Source organism: Saprolegnia diclina (assembly GCF_000281045.1).
Source record: "Saprolegnia diclina VS20 unplaced genomic scaffold supercont1.4, whole genome shotgun sequence".
NCBI lineage: Eukaryota > Oomycota > Saprolegniomycetes > Saprolegniales > Saprolegniaceae > Saprolegnia > Saprolegnia diclina.
In genome coordinates this window covers 1,023,117-1,046,503 of record NW_008246071.1, presented here as the reverse complement: position 1 = coordinate 1,046,503, position 23,387 = coordinate 1,023,117, and the positions used below count along the sequence as shown (strand labels likewise).

General features: G+C 58.0%; 6 protein-coding genes across 8 annotated transcripts; 3 read left to right on the top strand and 3 right to left on the bottom strand.

Annotated features, from left to right (window-relative positions):
* Nucleotides 1-433: 433 nt before the first annotated feature.
* Nucleotides 434-2,904, top strand: SDRG_02068 (hypothetical protein). Its single transcript, XM_008607632.1, has 12 exons — nucleotides 434-557; nucleotides 606-685; nucleotides 733-814; nucleotides 862-919; nucleotides 965-1,029; nucleotides 1,087-1,274; nucleotides 1,320-1,393; nucleotides 1,438-1,898; nucleotides 1,946-2,208; nucleotides 2,251-2,575; nucleotides 2,623-2,670; nucleotides 2,718-2,904. The coding sequence occupies exons 1-12, from the start codon at nucleotides 468-470 to the stop codon at nucleotides 2,820-2,822; spliced, it is 1,839 nt and encodes a 612-aa protein (XP_008605854.1). The 5' UTR covers nucleotides 434-467; the 3' UTR covers nucleotides 2,823-2,904.
* Nucleotides 2,805-16,181, bottom strand: SDRG_02067 (hypothetical protein). 3 transcript variants are annotated; one of them, XM_008607631.1, is made up of 18 exons: nucleotides 15,717-16,181; nucleotides 15,399-15,672; nucleotides 14,739-15,350; nucleotides 14,603-14,693; nucleotides 14,185-14,553; nucleotides 13,664-14,136; nucleotides 13,317-13,607; nucleotides 11,904-13,268; nucleotides 11,619-11,859; nucleotides 11,325-11,570; nucleotides 10,952-11,281; nucleotides 10,602-10,902; nucleotides 10,325-10,556; nucleotides 9,763-10,268; nucleotides 6,115-9,712; nucleotides 4,391-6,062; nucleotides 3,321-4,335; nucleotides 2,805-3,277 (listed from the first exon to the last, which is right to left on the bottom strand). In XM_008607631.1, the coding sequence occupies exons 1-17, from the start codon at nucleotides 16,127-16,129 to the stop codon at nucleotides 3,926-3,928; spliced, it is 11,424 nt and encodes a 3,807-aa protein (XP_008605853.1). In that variant the 5' UTR covers nucleotides 16,130-16,181; the 3' UTR covers nucleotides 2,805-3,277; nucleotides 3,321-3,925. The 3 variants fall into 3 exon arrangements, with proteins under 3 accessions (XP_008605853.1, XP_008605852.1, XP_008605851.1); XM_008607630.1 differs by having other exon boundaries at nucleotides 3,321-6,062; nucleotides 6,115-6,290; nucleotides 6,335-9,712; XM_008607629.1 differs by having other exon boundaries at nucleotides 3,321-6,062.
* Nucleotides 16,182-16,390: 209 nt separating this feature from the next.
* On the top strand, nucleotides 16,391-19,483 carry SDRG_02066 (hypothetical protein). The gene is made up of 2 exons (XM_008607628.1): nucleotides 16,391-16,407; nucleotides 16,495-19,483. Exon 2 carries the CDS (start codon nucleotides 17,486-17,488, stop codon nucleotides 19,442-19,444), a length of 1,959 nt encoding a protein of 652 aa, XP_008605850.1. The 5' UTR covers nucleotides 16,391-16,407; nucleotides 16,495-17,485; the 3' UTR covers nucleotides 19,445-19,483.
* SDRG_02065 (hypothetical protein) lies at nucleotides 19,470-20,481 on the bottom strand. Its single transcript, XM_008607627.1, has 3 exons — nucleotides 20,270-20,481; nucleotides 20,057-20,220; nucleotides 19,470-20,001 (listed from the first exon to the last, which is right to left on the bottom strand). Exons 1-3 carry the CDS (start codon nucleotides 20,430-20,432, stop codon nucleotides 19,522-19,524), a joined length of 807 nt encoding a protein of 268 aa, XP_008605849.1. The 5' UTR covers nucleotides 20,433-20,481; the 3' UTR covers nucleotides 19,470-19,521.
* Nucleotides 20,482-20,820: 339 nt separating this feature from the next.
* On the bottom strand, nucleotides 20,821-21,939 carry SDRG_02064 (hypothetical protein; the record flags this gene model as incomplete). The annotated part of the gene is made up of 3 exons (XM_008607626.1): nucleotides 20,821-21,221; nucleotides 21,268-21,543; nucleotides 21,594-21,939. The coding sequence occupies 3 exons, from the start codon at nucleotides 21,937-21,939 to the stop codon at nucleotides 20,821-20,823; spliced, it is 1,023 nt and encodes a 340-aa protein (XP_008605848.1).
* A 279-nt stretch (nucleotides 21,940-22,218) lies between these two features.
* Nucleotides 22,219-23,175, top strand: SDRG_02063 (hypothetical protein). Its single transcript, XM_008607625.1, has one exon. It carries the CDS (start codon nucleotides 22,246-22,248, stop codon nucleotides 22,993-22,995), a length of 750 nt encoding a protein of 249 aa, XP_008605847.1. The 5' UTR covers nucleotides 22,219-22,245; the 3' UTR covers nucleotides 22,996-23,175.
* The last annotated feature ends 212 nt before the right edge of the window (nucleotides 23,176-23,387 follow it).

Genomic DNA, 23,387 nt, shown 5'->3' with positions numbered 1-23,387 from the left:
TCGTCTGGGGACTCGGCTCGTCCTCGACGATCTTTGAGGCGTTCTAACGTTATCGTTACTATCATCTTGCATTTAGTTCTAGTGCGATGCCTCCTGGCTTGACCATAATAGAGAGAGCGTTCAAAGTCTAGTTTGTGAGTCTCGTGTCACCTCTGACTTGGCGCCTTGATCCCCCATGGGACTCTGAGATTTCAGATTCATTGCTGCAGTTCCAAGTGGTGGCGATCAGCCGGGTCGTCCCTGCCAGGGGCTTTTGCGACCATGAAGGAATCTCGCTGCTTAACATGCAAATCGAAATCTTCACCATGAGCCGCTTCTTGCCATGGCGGCTGTCGTCGTCGCCGCGGTCCTCCACTAAGCTAAGGTGTGACCAAGCCAGTGCATTTCGGCGTGTAGTATTTGCGCGAAGTTCTGGCATTGTGTCGCGCAAAACCGCAGGATTGTAAAATTAGCCGCTCGATCGCCGCATGCACCACCCGCTGTCCAAGCATCAATGGCTCGTCAACGAAGCTGCGATCGCTGCCATCACGCACGCCGACGGTCTTAGCCCTGCGCACGTACGTCGCCGTTCTCTTGCATTTTCTCGGACGCTCACGCGACCGCAGAAATCGTCCATGGAGGTGGCCGAGCTCGAGCAAGTGTACAAGGTGTTTCTCTTCTACGACTCGTCCTTCCATGGCGACCAGCACGTCTTGCATCAGCTTGACGTTGTGTTCACATGGCCATGAGTAGGATTCCGTCCATCAACCTCGCGCGGTTCCTCGAAATCATGCGCGACGCCCACATTTTGTCGGCCAACTTTTCGGAGCTCCACGTCTGTTCGCTCTTTCTCCTGCGCTATACTAGTAGTTTTTGGCGTAGGCAGAAGAGATCTTTGCCACAGCGATGCTCGGGAAGCTTCGCACGTACCTCGATGCGGGTACCTGCTACGGTCTACGCGGTGGCTCTGACACATATGGCGTAGACGGCGCGCCCGCGCTCTCCTTCAAGCTCTTTTGCGGGGCACTCATGCAAGCTGCCATCGTCAAGGTGGGTTTTCGGCATTGCGTTGTGCACAACACGACTACGGGACAATTTCGTGTTTAGTTTCCGGGTATTTCGCCGAATTTGGCACTGCGCAAGCTCGTGCGCCGTCACTTGTTTTCTGTGTTTAACGACGTTCTCGTTGAGCCGGATGGATCGAGCCGGCGCCGAAGCATTGCGATGGCGCTCGCCGACGCCTACTGGCGGCCATCGGAAGCGCGCGGCGAGGCCAAACTCACCAACAGCCGCCGGTACGCGTGCCTGCTTTCCAAGAATGGGGGCCACCTACTCGGTAGCATTTCACAAGTTGTGTACGACAAGGTCGTGAGTCGAATCAACCCGTCGCCCGCCGCCATCGTGACCGAAGCTGGTGAGCCTCGTAGCATGTTATATTGACACGTCACGAGGTTCTAGACATTCCCCTGGACGTCCGCGAGCATTTTTCCGAAGCCAACTACCGCGTTATCGTCGACCGCTTCCACTTGTTTGACCACATGGAGGCCGGCGTCCTCGACCACGAAGACGTTTTTGTCTACTTGCACGGCCTCACCGAAACGTTTGCCATTCGCGACGTGCAGCATGCAACCGAGCGTCTCACGTCGTTTCCCTCCAACCGCGTCACGTTGCCGTTTGTCTTCAAAGTGCTTTCAACCCACGTCGAGCGCGATCCCGGCGCGCCACCGCTGCCGTGCGACGACGACGAGACAACCGACGAGATGGACACTGAGGAGAAGCAGAACGGAGAGATTCTGCCGGCGCCATTGACGCTTCCGGTCCATTCCAGCTCCGAGGTGGTGACGCCGCGCACGCCGCACAACACGCTGCTCGGCATCTCGGTGAACACACACGACGACCATTGGGACGTCCGCACCGAGGTCGTAGCGATGCGGTATGCGTTAAAGTTACCAAGGAGTATCTGTAGACTGCACCGAGTGAGAATACGCGACGGATGAGCATTGAAGGTCTCTTGCAGCCGCGGTTTGATGCCAAGACTGTGGACAGCATCATCCAGCGCATCACCATCACCAACGCCAGCGAAAAGAAAAAGGCAAAGAAGATATCACTGGAGCCGCAGCTGCCGCGGATCGTGCTCTCGATCGACGAGGCCATTTCCGGTGTCACCAAGTTTTGGGAAGGCCGCATCCGTGGATGCCGCGTCATTGAGAGCGCGGGGATTCTCCAAGGGTGAGCGACTTTATTGTGCTCGACGTGGCCGACGCGATGTAGGGGCGAACAGCGCATGATGACCGAGGCGAGTACGCGCATGAACTCGGAAGAGTCGGCGCTCTTGCTCTTGCACCACCGCGTTCGGGCGCGCCTCAAAGGCGGCTACAGAATCATCGAAGGCAAGCGGTTTTTGCCCGACGACGCCAACGTGCCCAAGCCCATTGTCGTCGAACGAAAGAGAGCATCGCTGGAAAAGGGCAGCACGGTCGTGCGCTCGACGCCCAATCTGCCGCTGTACCCGGCGACGCACCATCGCGCGCTGTACCAAACGTCCACATATGCACTTCCCGACGAGTGGGTGCCACCCCCCGAGCTCACGCCCCCCGTACGCCCCCGCCCCGAGCATATGCTAAACGTGAATCGCTGTCCTAGGACACGTCGTGGGTGCATGGAAGCTTTTCGTCGCCAATCGCTTCTGAAGTCGCTCGAGTCGACTACTGCCTGTGACTGATGAACAATTGTTGTAGCGTACTCGACCCCAAAGCAACCAGCGAGTACAAGGCCACATGTACCTTCGATCCCCCAAACAGCACCGTGTGGAGCCATTGACATCTCGACCCAGTCCAATATGAGACATTGTTCTGTGTGCAGAGACTTTTTACCGTTCTACTTACAACTAAATGTCGAGCTGCGTCAACATGGCGACACCCCGTCGGATCCAGTGTTTTTGGTTGTGCTCGGGCGCCATCGGGATGCGCAGGAACATGACAAAGTTGGTCGAGTGCCCTGTCGTCGAAAGCGTACCTTGGCGCAAACTGGTCTTGTAGACAGGACACATGTACACGTGGGCAGTGCCTTTCGGGTCGCTGTCCTTGACGGGCTCGATCGCGTCGCGGCGCTTGGGTAAGAGCAAGATGACGGGCATCGCAACGTGCAGCTCGCGGTGACGCGACTCGGCGATCGCCATAATGCCGTTGTCCCAGCGCGCACCCTCCATGAAGAGGCCATTGATAAAGGCTCCATCTTCGGCTTTGGACGTGATGGCGTCCGAGGCCGCCAGCGTCAGCACTTGCATGTCGTACCCGACCTACTTGAATGCGTCCACAAGTGATGACGCAGCACAATCCTACCTGGTCGATGGGCTGCTGGTGCTTTCGGGCGTAATTTTGAAGCGTGCCTGTGATGAAGGCTTGCGTGAAGAAGAAGCCCGAGACCCAATAGATCGTCGGTGACTGCTTCGCATCGATCCACGCTTGCAAAAACGAGAGGCGTGCAAGAAAGTCCGTGACCCAGCTGCCGAGCGGCTTGAGCGACGGGTACGCGACGCTCGCCCACATACCGGGCACTTGGCCGTTGACCATCGAATTGCCCATCGCCTCCAGCTCGGCCGAGAGGACGACGAGCCCTTTCAGCGCACGCTGGACTTCCTTGAGGCTCCGCGAGATGATCACGATGAGTTTGTTGAAGCGAATGAGCTCTTGCGTCAGCACCGTGTTCATGCTCTCTTCGTAACACACGGGAAAGTCGAGATCGGCCTTTTCAATATCAAAGACGGGCGGAATGCGACTGCCAATGTCGGCCGCGACTTCGGCGAGCGACTGGTCCCAGGACTTGCCACCACCGCCGCTGCTTCGCGGCTGGAGCGAGAGCGCCGACTCCAAGAGGAGATTGGTTTCAGCGATCGCACATGAAATGTTGGCGTTGTCGTGCAAGCCAAAGATCTCGGGGCCTTCGTTCATTGGGAGTTGATCAATGTAGTCGAGGTACGTTTGCAGTGGGCCATTGCCGGGCGCAAAGTAGAGCCCGGACGGGCTAAACTTGTACGTGTCGTCCTGGATGAGCGGCGTGTAAAAGTCCGAGAGCGTATTGACAATGCAGCGCCGATCCTTGTCGTCCGTGACGCGGCCGCCATAGTTGCACTCGCCGGCGAGGTACCCAAGCGCTGCGTACGGAATTGCGTCGCTTCCGTTGAGGTCGTCGAGGCAGATCTTGAGCTGGTCCTTGGAAATATTGAGGTCCGAGCCCGAAAACACATACTTGATATTCCAACCAAGCGGGCCAAACTTGGTGCGTTCACGGACCGTCGCATGAAAGAAACACAAGCCAAAGAGAAGCTTCTTGAATTCGACGGGACGCGAGCACGAGCTGAGCCAGTCGTCCGAGAAAGTGAGATAACTCCCCTTCAAGTTGGCACGCATGCCTTTTGGTGGTTCGTTGGTCATTTTGACTCCGTTTTGCAGAATAAAGGGCGGGAATTGCCGCGACGGCTCGGACGTGAGCCACAAACGGAACGACGCGTGGACGCGATCTGGCGTGATCTCTTCACAGAGTCGTTCGAGCGTCGGGAGCCAACTTACGCTGAGATGGCAGTTTTGGAGGCAAACCCAGTTGCCATTGTCGATGGCTTCCGCGATCGCATTTTCCGCAAGGGGGCCCTGCCCCTGCCCCAGCGAAATAGCGACAAACTTTTTCGTAAAGCCCATCTCGGCCGCGAGCTTGAGGAGCTCCGACATGGGGTCTGCACCGGGCGTGAGCACAAAGATGAGCGGTGTCGCGCACGTCGAGTCGTCGTAGCCGGCTTTCAGATCAAACGGCTGCGGCTCGATAAAGCGCTGGCCCATTTGCGCTGCGACAAACAGCATGACGCTCGGTACGACCTTGTCCGGCCGGAAGCAGCGCAGCACAACGAGGCGCTGGAACGAGTCGTACGAGGCCATGGACGGGATCTGCATCATGTCGACTGCCGGGTCCTGCGAGTTGTAGCACGTGGCCCAGAGCGCCAGCTCGGATACAAACGTGTCGCCAAAGTTGGGGAACGCCGGAAGGTTCTCGAGCCCAACGACGTCGGCCCACGTCTTCATGCTCATCCAATTCGGGCACGGATTCGGTTTGCTCGAGTCCATTGCCGTGTTGCCCGTGAAGAAATACCGGAGGTCACCCGGCGTAATCGTCTTGTTGCCCGTGAGGATCTTGACGGTGAGCAGGAACGCAAAGAGGAGCTTGTCCTTCTCAAAAAGCGACCGGCACACGTTGACGTACAAGGTGTACGTAAACTGCTCGTTGAGGTTCACGAGCCGCTTGGCCAAGTCGGCGCTCTTCTCAGCACGTGCAATCGAGTAGACAAAGAGCTGAATGAACCACTCGAGCGCATACTGGTACATGGGGTCAATCACCGAGAGGTCGGCGATGCAGAAAAAGAGCTGTGACGCGCGGAACGCCACGGGTGTGTACCCCGCCCGCTTCTCGGCAATGATGAGTTGGGTCGCGGCGGCCTCCTGAACCTTGATTTCGATCGTATTCGCCGTGATCTTGGAGGCTCCGAGGGTCTCAATGAGCCGTTCGTCGTTCAGAATGTTGCCCTCGGCCGTCTGCAGCATGTGGAGAATCTTGTCTTCGATTTCTTTCAGAGTCTTCTTGTTGGCCGCATCCTCGAGCACGAGCTTTTCTCGCTGCGCTTCGAGTACTGGCTCTTCTTTGGCAACGACGATACCGAGCATTTGGTCCTGGAGCCCTTCCTCAGTCGCCATAAAGTTGAGCAAGTTGACTTTGACGCACGTCTCCGGTGCGTAATGCGGGTTCCGGAGCTTGGTCGTCATGTACAGTCGAAAGTTGGGGTCGTACTCGACCGTGTTGTCGCCGAGTCGGATCGTGAGCACGCCACCAGCCTTGACAATCTGCTTGAGCAAGACCGGCTCGAGCATTGGGTCGATTTCTTCTGCGAGGTTCTCGATAAGCATGGGCGCGCCGACGACAATGGCGTTCTCGAGCGCGCGGACGAACCCGGCTTGCGTGAGCTTGACGACCTTGAGACTACTCGACTTCTCCTCCATGTTTTTGACCCACCGATTCGCTTGGCCTTGCGGATCAATCATCTACACAAGTTGCACATTATATCCATCCATTTGTGTACATATCGAGACGTACAAGGGGCCAGCGGTTGCTTCGAAAGAGCATGATGGCATTGTCAATCGAGAACGAGTCGTTCGGGAGCTTGCAGATGGTCCACTCGCGAATCTTCACAGGGTCGCCGAGCGTCGTCGTCAAGCTGTACTTGTCCGAGCACGTAATGCCCTTCATCTGCAGCTGCTCGCTCCAATGCTCTACGGCGTTTTCGCGGAAGGCCGATGTGAACGCGCCGAGGTACGCGATGACGCCGCTACTGAGCATGATGTCGCCAATGACATTGTCGTACACAATCTGGAGCTTGGCGCTCATCTCTTGCCAGCGCGAGCGCTCGCCGCCAAGACCGCCAATGAGTTGGTTGGCGCGAATAAGCTTTTTGCTGCAATCATCGACCTGGAATTGCAAGTCCGCCTTCTTCTTCATGGCGCCCGCAAGGTCGGCCTCGAGGCGTGCGACCTTGTCGAGCACGACCTGGAGCGCGTCTTGCTTGGCCTTGAGGTTGGTTTGTGCCGCTTCCAGCTGCAATGTCGCCGCTTTGAGCGCTTCACGCTTAGGCGCTACCACTTTCGAGACGCGGTTGTACACGGCCATCGCATGCACCCACGAGCAGAGACCGGACGCAGCCACGGAGGCCTTCTTGATGATTGGCGGTGAAAAGTCCGGGTTCTCGGCATACGGCCGAACCTTCTCGGCGATTTCAGCCGAGATGTTGTCCTTGTCGTAGTCGAGGAGGTTTTGCAAAAAGCGCGTGTCGTTCAGTAGCGTTTTCTGAGCCGGGCCCCAGTAGTCGTCGATCTTTTTCGTACCGCCCGCGGGGTCCTTGATCTTGAGCGGTGCGACACTCATCATGATGCACACGGCCTCCATGACGAGCTTGACGCCGTCTGGCGGCTTCTTCATGGCCTTGACCTCGGTGATATCACCTTTCGTCAGCGTCTGGAGCGCCTTGACAGCCGACTCGAGCGCTGGAATCGCCTCGGCCAAGCCGGCCTCGCACTGTGTCTTGATCTCCATCGCCGCCGCGGCTTGCTCATTGCACTGCGCCTCTTCGGCGGCGACGACTGTCTTGGTCGCATTCGCGTCTTTTTGCTCGCGCGCAATCGTCTCAAGAAGCGCGTCCGTCTCGACCGTGGCGACCTTGAGCATTGGTTGGAGCGCTTCGAGCTCGACTTGCATCTTTTCGACTTGGTCGGCCGTCTCCATGAGCTTGGTCAAGCCGTTGTCGTAGCGCTGTTTCATTTGACTCACTTCCATGCGCTTCGTGTTGAGGAGCTTCTTGAACGTGTTGATGAGCTCAAGGTACGACGTCGGCGTCACGTAGTAGTGCCGGCGCAAGCTCTGGAGAAAGTCGCGCGACATCATCGAGACACGTTCTTGCATATCGACGCACACATCGACGAGGCCAATCTTCATCTTGGACGGCATTTCAATGTCGACGAGAAAGTGGTCGGCGACACTGCGAAGGGCCTCTTCCGGCCACTCGGTGAACCAATCGATCGTGCAGCAGTTGACAAGCGACGGAAACATGCGCAGGCGCCGACGGAACGCGTCGCCGATCGGACTCAGCGCCAGCACAACATGCAAGTTCGTGCGGCACCGACTGACAAAGAAGTTGTAGACCTCGGCGGCATTGCTCGTATTGAGACCCGCGGCGTTCGCAGCGCTCTCGACGCCTTCGTTGATGGTCATGAGCTCGTCGTTGGCCCAGAGATTCGCGACTTCGCCCGTGTTGAGGATGCCGTTGATGTCCTCGAGGTACGACTCCTCGACGATCTGCGTGTCTGAAAAGAGAAAGACTGTCGGCTGGTTCGAGACACCACTGAGCTGGAGCACCTTTTTCAAGTCGTTGCGCCAATCGTTGCGCGAGTAGGACTTGGAGATTTCAATCTGGAAGAGCTTAAAGTCGGCCATAAACACCGCGAGCGTCGTGAGGGACTTGCGACCGCTGCCGCCGACGCCGACGAGAAGCGAGTTGCCGTACGGCTGGTGGATGACACGCGAGATGCGCGCGACGTGCTCGATCGCGTTCTGGAACAGCACGAGCCTCATGGGCGCCGACGTCATGTTGTTAAAGTCCTCGAGAAAGAGCGTCATGGATTTCTGGAGCGTGTCACGGTCCCGGAGCTCGGCGTAGATCTTCTTGGTCGACTTGGCGTCTCCGAAATTCCCGTAAATGAGCACTTCGTTCGGCCCCCGGACGTCCTTGACGTAGTTGAGCGTAAAGTGCGTCTGAACGGTCTCGCCGAGTACGTTGAGGAACCACGACCGGTCGCTTTGGTCAATGAGACGGTCGTGAAAGACACGGAGGCACTCGTGACTCCATAGCCGCACCACGTCTTTGGCATCCTTGAGCACATCGGGGGTACCGAGCGAGATGCCCTGAAACACCTTGGAGAGATCGCGCAGGTTGAAGGTGTAGTGTGACTTGGCCGGCGTCGGCAGCAGCGTCGATGAAATGTTGTCGTAAATGTCGATCGTTGCCGCGACGACGGGCGTGGTCATGGCCTTGATGGACGCCGGAAAGTTCATGAGGAACCAGTCCGAGATTTTGGAAAAGATGAGCTTGAGGCTCGTCGAGTCGAACGACACAAAGTTGATCAAGTTGAAGTACCGAATGTAGCGCTGCGTGATCTTGGTGCGCCCGCCGCCCGGTGGGCCCATGGCCGCGATAAACTGCACGTCCACGAGCTGCAAGAACGTATTGTCCTTGCGGTTGTACCACCCGCCATGACCCATCCACTGCCGGAGGAGCTCAATCGGCGGCTGCGCGCCGTACGTCTCTTTGGCCGGCATGTTGAGATCGTCGACGAAAATGACGCAGCTCATGCCGAGCGGCGGCCCCAAGACGCCTTTGCGGCGCTTATCGAGCTTGGACTCGATGATGTCTTGGGTCTGGTTGGCGCTGGTTTGGGCGCTAAAGTTCATAAAGATGGACGAAAACGTCTCGTTCAGCCCTGTGAGCAGCTTCTTCTTGATCGAAACGGACTTGCCCGTGCCCGTGTCGCCCGTTGCGAGCACGTGGTGGTGGTGCGTCAAGAGTGTGTCGAGAATCCACGAGTTGCGCTCCGTATCGATCGTGGGCACCAAGATCGACGTAAACGGCATGTCGCGCGGGATCGCGGCAGTCGACGCCGACTCCATCCAGTTGACCCACGTCGCCTTCTTGCCGTCAAAGCGATAGTCGTACACGATGCCTTCGTCTGGAAACGCGGCGGTCGTTGCGCGCGGCGCAACCGCATACGAAGGGTTCTTGAGCCGAAAGTTGGCGTACGCTTCGTTGTTGCTGCTGTCGATCGTACCGGACGTGAGCGCGCGGAGGTACAAATCGAATGCGACGCGCGACTTGGCGTCGACGCACGCACCGAGCGACCACACGAGAGCTTTCAAAAACATGCCTTCGAGGACGCCGCGAATGTCGGACGAGAGGTTGGCGATTGGCACGTCGAGGATGCAGCCAAAGAGACGAATCAAGCTCGCGACGAGCTCGAGAAAAGTCACGGACGTGGGCACAATGCAGTTTTTGTCGACAAAAAAGAGTAGCGGCGGCACGAGCCACTCGAACAGGTTTTGAATAAACGCTGACTGTGCCTTCAAGTCGCTTGGTAGAAAGTGCTCGAGCCTACATATATATCCCTTTGGTAGTTGCTCGCAAATGGAACATTTGTGTACCAGGTTTTCAGCAGAGTCTCCCAGCCGAGGTTCTTTGGCTCGAGAAAGACCATGCCGACGCGACTGACGGTCGCCGGACTCGCCTCTTCGAGGTCCTCGGTCTCGAACATCATGGTCATGCGGTCCGTCATTTTCACAATCTCGCCGCTCATCAAGCATAGCTTCTTGTTGTCGTCCAAGACGGTGTTCATGTTCTCGATCCAAACCGCGTCGACGGGACCGTCAAACATGACCCATTGCCGGTCGTCGGTTGTGTCGCGTGCGCAGTCGCGATACGTCTTGGCCAAGACACCGTCGCTCCACTCGTGTGTATTTTCATCAAAGTTGCCGTAGAGCTGGCCGGACGTGATCGACTTGGGGTTCATCGTGTGCACGTGCACGAGCGACTGCGACTTGCCCTCGCTTTCGTTGTAAACGGCTGTGATGGCGGCCGCCAACGTATGAACAATGCACGTCTTGCCACTGCCCGTGATACCAACGACCATGAGCCCATGACGTACAAGTACCTACGAGGAAACGACTCGTTGGCACCTGTACCGGACTGTACATGGTGAAGTCGCACGGTTTCGTAGAGCTGGATGACTTTTTGACGAAACTCGGCCTTGGGTTGCAGCTTGGTGAGCGAGTCGGGCGCGATGCTGATGCCTTGTGTGCACATGAGGTTGATCATCGGGATGAGGCGGCCGTGGTCTGGCGACGGGATCTCGGCGCCCGGAAACAAGTCGGACGTAATGCCTCGGAAGAGCGGCAGATCATCGGTCGTAAACTTTGGCAAGTTGACATCCTGCACCGACCTACGTGTGGACCCGTCACGATCGTTCATTTAGGACGAAGCGCACCGCAAGACAATCTTGTCTTCGGTCCAGAACGGGTCGTCGCCGAGCTGTTGACGAAGGTTCCCGGCCGCGACGAGAATCGAATTGACGGCGCGCATGCCATAGTCGTAGTGTTTTTGCGAACTCAGCTGCTCGGAGCTGAGCTGGAGCACTTGCGTGAGCTTGCGTGCATTGGCCCGAGCGTTGGCAAACCCAAACGAGTAGAGACGGATCTCCGAGATGAGCGCATAGTCGGGTACCATCATAGCACATGGGCGAAAGAGTGCCTTGAGGTTATCGGGGAGCTCGGCACGCCCAGCGTAGCCTACGATTGCGAGGTTCTATTTAGTTGCCAAGAGAAGATAAAGACGTACCGGGGTTCATGGTAATGAAGACGTTGGCGCTCGCATTGAGCTTGATGTATGTGCCTTCAAACATAAACTTGTCCACGTTGGCCTTCTTGCCCTCGTTGATGGTCAAAATCTGCTGCGCAATGACACTGAGCACTTCGATGTTGATGCGGTTGAACTCGTCAAAGCAACACCACGAGCCGCAGCCCGCAAGGCCCTTGAAGAACTTGGCCATGGCGAGGTAGTCAAGACCGTCGGAGCAGTTGAAGACGACGCACTGGATTGCAATGGCTTTGGAGAGATCCTTGACAGTCTCGGTCTTGCCCGTGCCGGCTGGTCCCTCGGGCGCACCGCCTACATTGGTACGGTGAGAGCATATAACGGCTCGATACGATACCATAAAGCAAGTCGATGGCTCCCATCATCGTGCGGTAGCAACGATCGGTGAGCGGCGTAATCACGAGGCGCATCGTGTTGCCGAGGTACTCGTAGCCGTACTTGACGCGTGCATTCACAATGCGTGCTTGGAGGTCAAACTGCTTGGCGACCTTGGCGCCTTCGATCCAGTAGTAGCGCAGCTGCGAGATCCACTCAAAGTCCTGGTCGTTCTCAACGCCCTTCGCAATCATGTGTGCGATCGTGTCTATAAACCAGGCCATCTCTAAAATGTACATGTTCAACCAGAAAGTACCTCGAGCGTGGACGTCAATGACAACGAGCGCACCAATCGTTGTGCGCTCCAGCTTGGTCAAGTTACCACGCACGAGCATGACGACTTTATCGAGCTGCGTGTTGAGCACTTGCACGTACTCCTTGAGTCCTTCGTTGCCCTTGGACGTGATGGCTTCGTTGACTTCGGTCGTCCAGTACACCTGCGACGCGCCGAGCACAACTTGGGCGGGCCATTGCAAGATCCACTGCTCGCGGATGACCTACGCACCTATCAGTGTCTGAAGACATGCAATCACCCATGTACCTGGGGGTAGGTACCGATCGCGCGCGCCGTGTGGTCGCGGATCGTGTCCCATTGGTTGATTTCGAGCTCAAGCAACCACATTTCGACGTTGCCCTTGTTCTTAGCACTCTCGGGGTTGACGGTCGTTTTGAGCGTCACGACCTCGCCTTGGCTCGAGATCATCTCGGTGATCAAGAGGACGTTCGTAAACGTGACCTTGTTGATGCCTTCAAAGCACTTGCCAAGGTGTGGCTGGACGGCCTTTGGCTCCTTCGTCTGGCTGAGGATCTCGAGGAGTTCGTCGTTGGAGAGGAAGAAGAAGCGGGGAAAGTACAGGCGCTTCATCTCGAGGTAGTCGTTCAAACCTTTCTGGATCTCGTCGAGCTTTTCGTTGGCCTTTTGAAACTTTTGGAGCAGCTTGTCCATGTTGATGACGTTCATAAAGTTGGGGTCCGCGACCGTGTCTTCCATGGTTTTGCGCCAGAGTGCATCAACGGACGCGAACCGCCGCGCTTCGGTCGGCATTTGTCGCATGATATCCTCCGAGCTGAAGATTGCTTCGAGGTACAGCCACGTGCGCTGGCAGCTCATCCACTCGTCAATGAGCTGCTGGGAGTATTGGAGCTTTTTCTCCCACGCTTTGCACTCCTTCTCAATGTTCTTGACGTACGGAGACCCGCGCATTGTCTGCGTCTTGACAATGTGGTCGTCGAGGAGCGCGATAATGTCGTCCACGCTCTTGATGAGGTACGTGCCCGTCTCGCGGTATGGCAGACACTCAAACTCGATGGGTTCCCACTCGCTGATCATCGCGCTGAGGTTCTTCTCGAGCGTATACTCCTTCTCCGCGACCATGCTCACTTCTTGGATCGTATCAATGTGCTGGGTGATTCCCTTCTCGAGCAGCTGGGCGAGTGTGAGCTCTTCGTCCGTCTCTTCGAGTCCAATCTTGTTGCGAAGCAGCTCCCAGTGGCGCTCCCGAAGCGCTGGCGACGCCAGCGACTGGATCACTGGCAAGTACGCTCGGAATTCGTCCGTGCGCTCGCGCAAGATGAGCGCAACCTCGGCCGACCCTGGTGCTTCCTCGGCGAGCTGCTTGCTGAGCTTGTAGCTTGCCTTCCACCACTCGGTGACATTGGCTTCGATCTCCCCGCCCTTGAGCTCAAGGAACGGACCGGTGAGCCACGCTTGCTTGTTGACGTTGAACTCGGCGCACATGGTCCAGAGCTTGTAGTACGGATTGAAGTCCGCTTCGAGCTTCGTGATCATCGCATACTCGGTCGGGCGGAACCCAAAGACGGCTTCGCGCTGGTTAAAGTTGTCGGCCTTGAGCTTTGCTTCACAGATCGCATCGTACAACGTGGACGCCATCTCGACGTACTTGTCCTACACAAACGTCTTAGAATATGGTGCTCGTGTAGCATGGGTGCGCACCGTCATGTCGATTTCCCCGTACGACCGAAAGAGTCCAACATCCTTCTCAAAGCGCTCGAGGTCGACTTCAAACGCCTCCTTCTCCATTGCCAGCTTGTCCATCATGCGGATCTTGTCTTCTTCGAGAGCTGAGTCGCACGTGTCGGCGGCATGCGCAACGCGCTGGGGCCACTCCTTTGTGCTCCACGCCAGCCGAAAATCGTCGTCCGTGATGGTGTGTGAGAACTCGTGCAGTGCATGAAGCCGCTCGTGGATCTCTTCGACTTCCTTGACAATTCCTGCGATCGTACCCTAAACCACAATAACGTTAGCATTCCGCATATCGCATAAAATGCCGAGAAACCAACCTTGCTAACGTTGATAAAGTCCTTGAGGGCCGCGAGCTCGGCTTCGTTCGTGGGCTTCTCGGTAATGCGATGCAAGATCGATTGGTAGCGCCGCGTAATATCAATGTTCTTCTCCCGCGCGTCAAACACGATGTAGTCGATGAGCGCATCTCGGATCGCAGTGCCTCGCTCCCGCAGCGTCGCCTTGAGCCCCATGGCGTTGACGCACACAAGAGGAAACCCCGTCACGTCAAAGCTGAGCGTCTCGACCTCGAGCACGAGCGCATGGTACCGTCGGATCGCGTCGCACATGACGCTCAGCGAAATGGGCGATGGATTGTCGGCTTTGAACTGCTTCATGAACGCAGCGGCGTCGACGCCAATGAGCTCTGCGTGCTGGCCATATGCGTCCGCGACCCCCATGACCTGGTTCATCGACTCGTTCACGTACTTGAGCACGTCCCGACGCGCGCTGGCAATCTTGACAACCGTTTCTATTCCCATACGTGAGACGACGACGCTGTACGTCCACGAGTGTGTACCGTGCACGACCTCGTCTTTGACGGAAATATCAAACAACTTGCGGTGTTCGAGGTTGAGGAGCGAGAGCAAGTCGGGGTCAATGACCTCGATCGCACTAACGTTGGCGACCATGGTTTCCAGCGGCGCGAGCATGACCGTCTTGATTTCTTGGCTCGACGGTACCATCGCGACGACGCCAGCCTCGCCGATCGCAAGCTCGACCGCAAAGACAGATGCCACGGGCACAATCATGTCGGCCACCTTGGGGGTGCAGCGTTTGATCGTGGCCTCGACGAGCGCGACCCATGTTTGCGTCGACTGCTCCACAAGCATGCGCATCTGCGCCGCCATGCGCACACGGATGCTCATCAAGAGTCGTTGCAGTACGCCTAGTGTCAATGTCGATCTGCAATCGGTCTGGGAGGCAAAGACGCCTACCCGATGCGTAGGCGTCACGATCCGAGATGAAAAAATCGTGGGTGTCTTGCAAACTATCGACGAGGTTCTCGGAAATGGCGCGGCGCCAGTCCTACCAGTCATTTCAGTACCTTTCAACCTGTATTGGTGGACGCACCACAGAGAGCATTTCCGTGACTTTGGAACAATGGGTCATCTGTACGTCGTCAAAGTCGGCGAGCCGGCACGGTAGCGAGAGCGTATCAAGCGACGTCGTGCAGAAGGTAAGCTTCTGGAACGACGTTTCCCAGCCGTGGTAGATCTTCATAAGCACGGGAAGGAACCCACCCATGGCCGTGTAATGCTTCCGTCCCACAATGCGTCGCGCCTTGTCGTACGCGTGGTCGGGAATTTGCACCTTGCCAAACGCGGGGGCGGACAGTGGCCGTGGGATTGGCGTCAGGTTCAAGCTCTGGTACTTGAACCGGAGATGATCGTCAAACTCGAGCTTGTGCGCAAGCACGGCCTTCTTCATGCTTCGAGCGTACTCGCGAATGACCACGTCTGTGAGGTTCCGCAGTAGCACTGCGTGCGTCTCCTCGACGCCAACGTCCGACGTCAAGCCCTCGACGACGCGACGATGGATGCCTTCGAGCGTCGGGCGACCCATTGCCCGAGGTTCGATTGCATCTTGCTGCGCGATAAAGTAGTCGAAGCGCATTTGCGCCTTGGCTTCCTCGCGGCGTCGGACGGCTTCGTCAATGCGTCGCTGGAAGACGGCAGGATCTTCCTACATGCATCGATGCACCTCATGACACAAAATGAGATATATGCGTACGAGGTCAAAGCGAAGGTTGATGCGACGGACTTGCTTTTGCTTGTCCGAGCCTTGGAACTGGATCGTGTACTTTTCCGTGATCGAGTTGTAGCTGTCGACGACGCATGGCCGCCAGCGCCACTCATTCTTGACAAAGAAGGGCGACGCGCCCATCTTGGTAAGCGAGAGCCACTCGTCAGCAGTCTTGGTCTCGTACTCGGTGCTGTCGAATTGATGCAGCGGCAGCTTGGACTGATCGAGCTTGAGGTATTCGTCAAGCTCGACATTGGCCGCCCTACGAGACGAGATTTGATGATGTCGTTGAGCCCACGGACGTACGCTTCATTCTTGGCAGCGTTCTTGGCGTACTCGTCGATCTGCTGCTGCCGCTCGGCGTCGGCGTCCAGCGTAATGGGCGCCGTTGTGCGAATGCGGCCTGGGAAAGGGCGCACGAGCTCGGGGCCGCGGAGTACCTTGAGCTGCTCGCGGCGCTTGAGCTCGTCCTCGAGCACGACAGCATCCTTCCACTTGTGCGGCAGGTTCTGGTAGTCGACATGCGACTGCTTCTTCCGCGTCGACTTGGTCTTGATCAACTCGAGGCGCTCCTTGGCTTCCTTGCGCATGCGCTTGTGGAGACGGAAGCGCTGTTCGAGCATGCGCCGGTCGTGCTCGAGCTGCTCCTCGGGCGAGAGATCCGTCTTCTCTTCCTCCACGTCCCCCGCTCCATCGTCGACTTGCCGGTCGTCCTCCATGCAGTTGGGTCTACCAGGCGTCGCTGCCAAGATGCGTCGTTTCAACTCCCGCCCCTTCGGCCCATCCGACACACGTCTCTGATTGGTTGAAAAAGCGATCTTTCGATCGCATCGATGATTGGCTGAAATATATGATTTCCGTCGGCGTGTGCTGATTGGATTCCTCGCTTGCATGTCGTCAAACTCTGTTTTTGCGAAACAGAGTTTGTCGCGGTGCCAGCGACATGCCACGCAGCCGCGGCAGAGCGGCAAGACCACTGTGCGTGATGGATCATCAAGTGGAGTATCGCTCACGAGATGCGAGTCATGCTCATATGGGGTACCGTACAACCGTGGCACTCTTCGCCTTCTCCTCGTCTGCAAAGAGGGAGGAAGAGGCCAGTACATGGTCAGTTCTATTCGTTTTCGTGCGCATGGTACACGGCGAAGTGCTTGATAGCTTGAAGCTGGTCCTACCGCGCTAGTATCAAACAGGTCGACCAACGCGAGACGGGCAAATGACGAGCTAAATGCAGTGCACGAAGATACAGTCGCCGCCGACGCTGCAACGCGTTGCCAGTGCCTACGCCAGCACGCGGTGGTCGTGAACAGAAATACGTTGTTCTAGTAGGTGCTCGCACGCCAGAGCCACTATTGCCCACGCCAATGTAGCCAATCTTGCGAATGACTGCCACTGCATATGGCAAAATCGGCGTGGGGGTAGACGTGTCCGCTTCAGGATTGCACCACCGGTCGCATTAACGAATCGTTGCCTGACGCTTCTGACAACAGAGACAACGTCCCGACGGGGCACGATGTGTCCCTGCCTTGCAAAAGGCCGCTTGAACACTGCCATCTCGTGCTGCTTCTCTGCAGAGAAGACGACCAAATGTCGGCTTGCATTTCCTTCGAATTTATCTGAGTCGATTTTGAAGCAATCACAAGGCCAATATTGTGCGTTCGTCTTCTCTTGCCAATTGCCCAGGTCGCGTTGGTCACGCCGTGTGTGCCCACGACCATCGCGACGATGTGGACGCCATACAATACCGTAGACACATACTACGTAGTCTCCGAACGTTGCACTTAGGTGCTTTGCGACCATGCGGCGTTCGTCTTCGGAGCACCGCCGCCAAAAACCACCCTACCGCGATTCGATCAGAAGCGGCCAGTGCTCGGCGCCGGCGAGCAATTTCCGGCGGGCGCATCAAGGTCGACGACGTATGCAGGCTCGGTCGCGGCTTCCATTGCAGTAGCATTGCGAGACGCTCATCTCGCGCATGTGGAGGGCGATCCGTTGCACCCTTTGTGAAAAGCACAATATAGCCCGATCAACCTCGCGCCCAAACCCGATCTTTTCGGCAATGTTGCCACATCCCGATGTCGGATTGTCGCCATTCGCCAACTGTCGCCGCCATGAACAGGTTTGCCGATACGTTCCGGAGCATGTTCAAGGACATTGAGCGCACGACGACGCAGCGGCCGGTGCGGACCTCGGACGAGCCCGCGCTCCAGATGGCCGCCGTCCGCCGGGCCAAGCGCCGGTCGCACTACTCGGACGTACTTTCATCGACGTTTCCCAACACGCCCACCAGGGGGTCCGACGACGCCGAGCGCGCCAAGCACAGCCAGATCCTCGAGTTTCTCTTGCAGTCGTTTGACGCGACGTGCGACGAGTCGCATGCGCACGTCCTGCAGGCGCTCGAGCTCTGCGGGCGGCTTTCGGCCGTGGTCGGCGCGGGCCGCGTCGCCAAGACGCAGCTCGAGATGGCCTTCATGGCCAACGTCGTCGCGCTCGCGTACCTCGGCGACGAAGGGCTACAAGCGAGCGTCATCACGCAGCTCGAAGCCGCGACCGCCGCCCACGACTGGTTCCGCGTCCCATCCTCTTCGCCGAACGCAAAGTACCCAAAATGGGTCCCGATGGCAAATGCGCCGTCCGCGCCGTCGTTCGAGTCGAGTTTGATGGCCTTTAGCATGCTCGCCAAGCTCCCATCGAGCGACATGAAGAAGGGGCCGCCGCTTTCGCGTGACGTCGATGCGCTCCTCGGCAAGCTCGTGCTCGATGGCGAGTTTTACATGCTCTTTCTCGCTTCGGTGCTCAACCAAAGCCGAAGCAGCGTCAACGAGACCAACGACTGGAAGCGCGTCGTGCCGCACCACGACCGCCTTGTGTACATTGGTCTCCGGCTCGTGCACGAGTGCGCGTACGAAACGTGGGCCATGGTGGGGCCGTCGCCGCGCACGTACTTTGCTTTTACCATGCGCGGCGTGAAAACCGCGATGCTCAAGGGGCTCATGCTCCTTCTCAACCCCAAGCTCACGTACCTCACTCTCCTCGCGCTCCTCGAGGCGACCAACGTCCACAACGAGCGCAGCGTCGGGCACTGCCTCCACCAGCTCGAGGAGTGGTTCACGCGCCTCACCGAGTACAAGTTTGACTTGATGGCGACTGTCCGCGACTACGACAAAGATTTTTCGTGGCTCTTTGCCATCAAGCTACTGCTCTTGTCCGACCACATGGACATTCTCAAGAAGACGCTCTTGTTCCTCTACAACGTGCTCCCGATGCTGCCCGACACGCTGCGGACGCTCGTCATGCGCGTGCTCCTCCACCGCCATTTCGAGCTTTTCTTGCACTGGCAGCGCGACGTCCGGCGCTTTTACCAGCACGTGCTCGTCTACCGGCTGTGTCCGGGCGCCCACCGCGCGTTCCTCTTCTCGATGACCGATAGCTTGCTCGCCAAGGTCGACGGCGAGCACGAGCTCAGCTTCTTCAACTACGATGCGCTCGCCCCCAATATGGAGAGCCTCCTCGACGACGAGCGCGCGAAGTGGACCTTCTTTGACGTGCTCATCCTCTCGCTCTGTCTCCGCGAGCGCGACCGCGCGCACGAAGCCAACAAGGAGCAGCGCCGCGCTGCCGACCTCGCGGCGGCCCGCGTCGCAACGCTTCAGAAAGATCTGCACAACTGCTCGCAGAGCCGCGTGAGTGCGTCGTTTGCGCGCGAATGCATGTCAGCGAATGCAACGACCGACGTCGAGGAGAAGCTCGCGGCCGAAGTCGACCGGCTCCGACTGCTGCAAGCGTCGCTGCCGTACTTGCGCGTGACGCCGCAAGACCATGAATTCGAGTCGGCGGTCGCGAGCAGCCACGTCGACCGGTTCTTTGCGCCGCGCGAGGGCATCGAGTGGAAGCACCTCCAGCAGTATGCGCGCGTCGCGCTTCTCGAGTATACACACGTGCTGCAGTCGTACTACGCCCAGTGCACGCGGCACCCCGCGACCGGTCGGTTCGATGTCGCGTTCTTGCCCGTTGCTCCGGAACTCACGTTTTAATCTAATATGTGTGTGTGTTGTACACTATGGGAGTGTGGACAGAGTGTCTTTGTTGGTGGTGACAATACTACTGTGGTTTAGTCCATGCGCACCACGGCCTCGACGAGCTTGCCAATGTTGTCGTGGACCGACGCCGGCGTGCCAGCGTCGTGCATGTAAGCGGGCGCCGACACAATCTTGTTGGTCGCATCAATGTGGATCTCGTCCGACTCCTTCTCGATCGCAACGGCGCCGAGCGCGTCGACCGCATCGGAGGCACCGCCGTTGGACCACGTCGCACCCGAGCGCTTGCCCATGGTGAGCTCCGCGCCGGGAAAGAGCTTGGCGCCGAGGACCGGCGCAATGCACATGAGCCCGATCGGCTTCTTGGCGGCATGGAACGACGAGAGCGCCGACGCCACTTGCGGCTGCACGTTCATGTTGGCGCCGTCAAACGCAAACGAACTCAGGTTCTTGGCCGCGCCAAACCCGCCGGGCACCACGATAGCGTCAAAGTTGGCCACGTCCAGCACGTCCAAGGCCTCGACTTTGCCGCGACCAATGCGCGCCGACTCGACCTATTCATATCGCCGTGCATGGTATCGCTGCTACGTATCCAGAGGAAAACCGTACGAGCACGTTGCGCGACTCGGGGAGGACATCGCCGGTGAGGTGGTTGATGACGTGGTGCTGGGCAATGTTGGGCGCAAACATCGTCACGTTCGCATTGGCCTTGCTCAAGTGGATCAAGCAGCTCACGGCCTCGGTGATCTCGGTGCCATCGTAGACGCCCGCGCCTACGCCATAGTATCGTTGGACGAAGCTGTACGTGGATCACGAGCCTACCGCTGAGGATGAGCGCGACGCGCTTCGAGGGCAGCTCCTGCTTGGGTGCCGAGAGCGCATTCGTGAGCGCAGGTTGGAAGCGCGTCATGGCATGCTTCACCAGCGGTACCGCGGCGAAGCCGACGAGGACAAGCCCGCCAAGCGCAGCACCTCGACGCAACATGTGGCTGGTTCGAATCTGTGGCGAGCGATTCTTTTTTTGATTTTTTATTCCAGCTTGAAATTTGTATCGTCGATCATACTTTCAATGGTATAATATGATTGGACCGATCACGAAAAATGGGGCCAATCACAAGGCGGCGTTCGTCGAAGATCGACTCCTAGTTGTCCATCGGCATTTTCTGGGCTAAAGAATGTTCACCCCGAAGATGGCACCTGATGGACTCTAGGAGATGGAAATAGTTTGGACGTAGTCAACGGTGACGTCATCTTTGTCCCGTGAGGTTCGTCAGACACGAGATTCTCTCGGCGCAATGAGCTAGTGCATACTGGTACTCGCACTTGGACAAATGCTTATTGCTATATCTCATTTGGAGGCAGCCAGTGAGCTCTCACAGACGCGACGGCGGGGTGCCGCCCGTGAGCGCTTGCAGCTGACCCCACAGCGACGCTTCCATCGGAATGACACCTTCCGCCACGTGCTTCTTGGAAATGGCATTGCCGCGCTCGCCGGGGAGCCAGATCGCGTCGACATTGGGCATCTTGTCGGCCGTCTTGACACGTTGCAGCACTTGCTCGACGCGCGATGTGAAGGCACCTGGCTGCGGGTGGAAGAGCGTGGGGTCGATCGCGACGACGCAGCTCGCCCAGTCGTTGGCGTTGTCCTTGTCGTGGATCGCACCGCCCGCGAGCGCCGCCGAGAGCAGCTCCACCGCGAGGGCCAACGCCGATCCCTTGTGCCCACCAAACGGCAAAATCGCGTGAACAGCCGCGGGGTCCGTCGTGGTGGCACCTAATGCACCTTGAGACTAGAGACTCTTCCCTGGAACGCGAGGTACCGTTGACATCCACAGCAACGCCTTCGGGGATTGCGATTTTGGCGATTTTGGCCAAAATAACAGCGTAGTACGAGATGGCCGACGTCGCCAAGTCCATCATGAGCGGCTCCGAGGCATCCGAGCGCGGGAAGCTCATTGCGAGCGGGTTGGTACCAAAGAGCGGCATCTTGCTGCCCGTGGGCGCCACGAGTTCCGGCGAGCCCGAGAAGACAAAGCCGATGCAGCCTTGGCGCGCCATCTCCTGGGCGTAATACCCAATCGCGCCCGTCGACGTGCCTACGTGCAAGCATGAGATGCCGTCGTCGAGTCGAGCGTGTAGTATGTACAATAGTTGCGGCACGTCACAACGCTGACGCCGGCTGTCTTGGCCTTGGCGATCGCAACCTCCGTGGCTCGCTGCAGAACGAGCATGCCGCAGTGCTGGTGGCCGTCGATCGCCGCCATCGTCGGCGTCTCCCGCGTCGTACGAATCGGATGCGCTGCCGACAACGGGCTCTTGTCGAGCGCGTGCGTCACGAGCTTGACGACGCCCTGCGTGTTGCCTCGGAGCTGCGCATACAAGAGGATGCGCTGGATGATTGTCGCTTCCGTCTCCGAGTACCCGAGGAGCCGCAGCGCTTTCGTCGTCTGCGCCGTCAGCTCGGGCACGGGAACCTGCACCGTGGGGGCCATGGCGAAATCTAAAAATGATCCGCCAGCTTCGATTGGCTTCCAACAGCATACAATTACCTAGGTACAGGCCAGCTGCGGCAATGCCCCGGCACGCTACTCGCACGCAACATGCTTCGCCTCGGCACTGCGGCGATGCTCGTAAGTGCAAGTGTATGTCGAAGCTAAGTCCTCTCGGCTACAATAGCTCCTGTAGCACGTGCATTCAAACGACAAGCAGTGGTATGCGGCAGCGCTTGAAGGAGCCACGTGCTGGTTTTGTTGCAGAGAAAGTTGCGTGCGTGTAGCCTCAAGTGCAAATCCTCCACGATGGCGGCGCTTTTCGCGCTGGCGATCGTCTTCCTCAACCCGAAGAACGAGATTCCCGAGTGCTCGTACGATGCAGCCGCGATGCTTCGGCGCGTTGGCATCCCCGACGTCCGCGTCGTGTCCATGGAAGCCATTCCCAAGGCGCTGGCTGTAGCAGACCCGGTGACAACCTTGTACGTTCAGCCCGGCGGCGGCGACGACGTCGACACGTCGTTTGCAACCTTTTTTGCCAACAACCGGAAGCTCCGGCCCTCCGTGCAGCGCTTCGTGGCCGACGGCGGCGTGTACTTGGGCATCTGCCTTGGCGCCTATGCGGCCGGCGTCGAGCAGTTCGACTTGGTCCGGGACAAGGACCATGACCCGTTCTTTAGCTTTGACGAGCTCGACGACGACGAAGCGCGGATCGTCCCAGTCGAGATCAACAACATGCGCTATAGTACGTACCACCAAGGCGGTCCCGACTTGACACCGATGCTCGACGTTGGTGCCGAGCGGTTTGGGGCGTACGTCGGCCGACATGGCGCGCCTGTCGGTGTTATCCTTCCATACTGGAAAAACCAACGGGGCACGATCGGGCTCTTGAGTCCGCATTTTGAAGCAACCAACGAGTGGGATGATGCCGAGCATGGGCGTCGCGCCGGCGACTGCGCAGTGCCAGCCCTCGCCTTTGTCGCGCAGCTGGCGGCCGCTGCGTCCCGGCACCGCAACGCTGCCACGTGCAAAAGCCCGCTGCCCTTCTGCTTGCAATAGCGCGACGCTGTATCCGTTCGTCCCAAGGATCCAGAAAACGAATCTTTGCCAGTAATTTTCGGCATTACTCTTGGCCGCTTCTATTAGCTGCGTCCTCTGTCCATACAGTGTATCATGCAGCACAGTAATTGCACTGTATTCGCCACGCCAGCATTTGTTGTTGCTGGTAACCATCCCAACACTGCTTGCTCCGTTCATCCTTCGATGGTCGCACGGCTTGGCGATGGACCGCTCACCGCTTCCCTTTACCCGAAGTACGAGCTTGGGTCGCAAACACCACCCAAGGCACACGGCAGGGATCTAAAGCTGCCTCCGACTACGCTTACACTGCTTCCTTTGCCTCTCACGCCGCCACCTTGCGCCAACCTCGTAGCTGCCAGTGTAGCTGCCCT

Bases quoted from the DNA above. Each gene is read 5' to 3' on its own strand.
- SDRG_02067 (XM_008607629.1), bottom strand. From the start codon at position 16,129: ATGGAGGACGACCGGCAAGTCGACGATGGAGCGGGGGACGTGGAGGAA. The intron at 13,608-13,663 runs GTTGGTTTCTCG...ATTGTGGTTTAG, and splicing joins ACTTTATCAACGTTAGCAAG to GGTACGATCGCAGGAATTGT. The intron at 9,713-9,762 runs GTACACAAATGT...ATATATATGTAG, and splicing joins GAGACTCTGCTGAAAACCTG to GCTCGAGCACTTTCTACCAA.
- SDRG_02068 (XM_008607632.1), top strand. From the start codon at position 468: ATGCACCACCCGCTGTCCAAGCATCAATGGCTCGTCAACGAAGCTGCG. The intron at 686-732 runs GCACGTCTTGCA...GGCCATGAGTAG, and splicing joins TCGTCCTTCCATGGCGACCA to GATTCCGTCCATCAACCTCG. The intron at 1,275-1,319 runs GTACGCGTGCCT...CCTACTCGGTAG, and splicing joins AAACTCACCAACAGCCGCCG to CATTTCACAAGTTGTGTACG.
- SDRG_02066 (XM_008607628.1), top strand. From the start codon at position 17,486: ATGTCGGATTGTCGCCATTCGCCAACTGTCGCCGCCATGAACAGGTTT.
- SDRG_02063 (XM_008607625.1), top strand. From the start codon at position 22,246: ATGGCGGCGCTTTTCGCGCTGGCGATCGTCTTCCTCAACCCGAAGAAC.
- SDRG_02065 (XM_008607627.1), bottom strand. From the start codon at position 20,432: ATGTTGCGTCGAGGTGCTGCGCTTGGCGGGCTTGTCCTCGTCGGCTTC. The intron at 20,221-20,269 runs GTAGGCTCGTGA...ACTATGGCGTAG, and splicing joins CGTCGCGCTCATCCTCAGCG to GCGCGGGCGTCTACGATGGC. The intron at 20,002-20,056 runs GTACGGTTTTCC...CGATATGAATAG, and splicing joins CCGAGTCGCGCAACGTGCTC to GTCGAGTCGGCGCGCATTGG.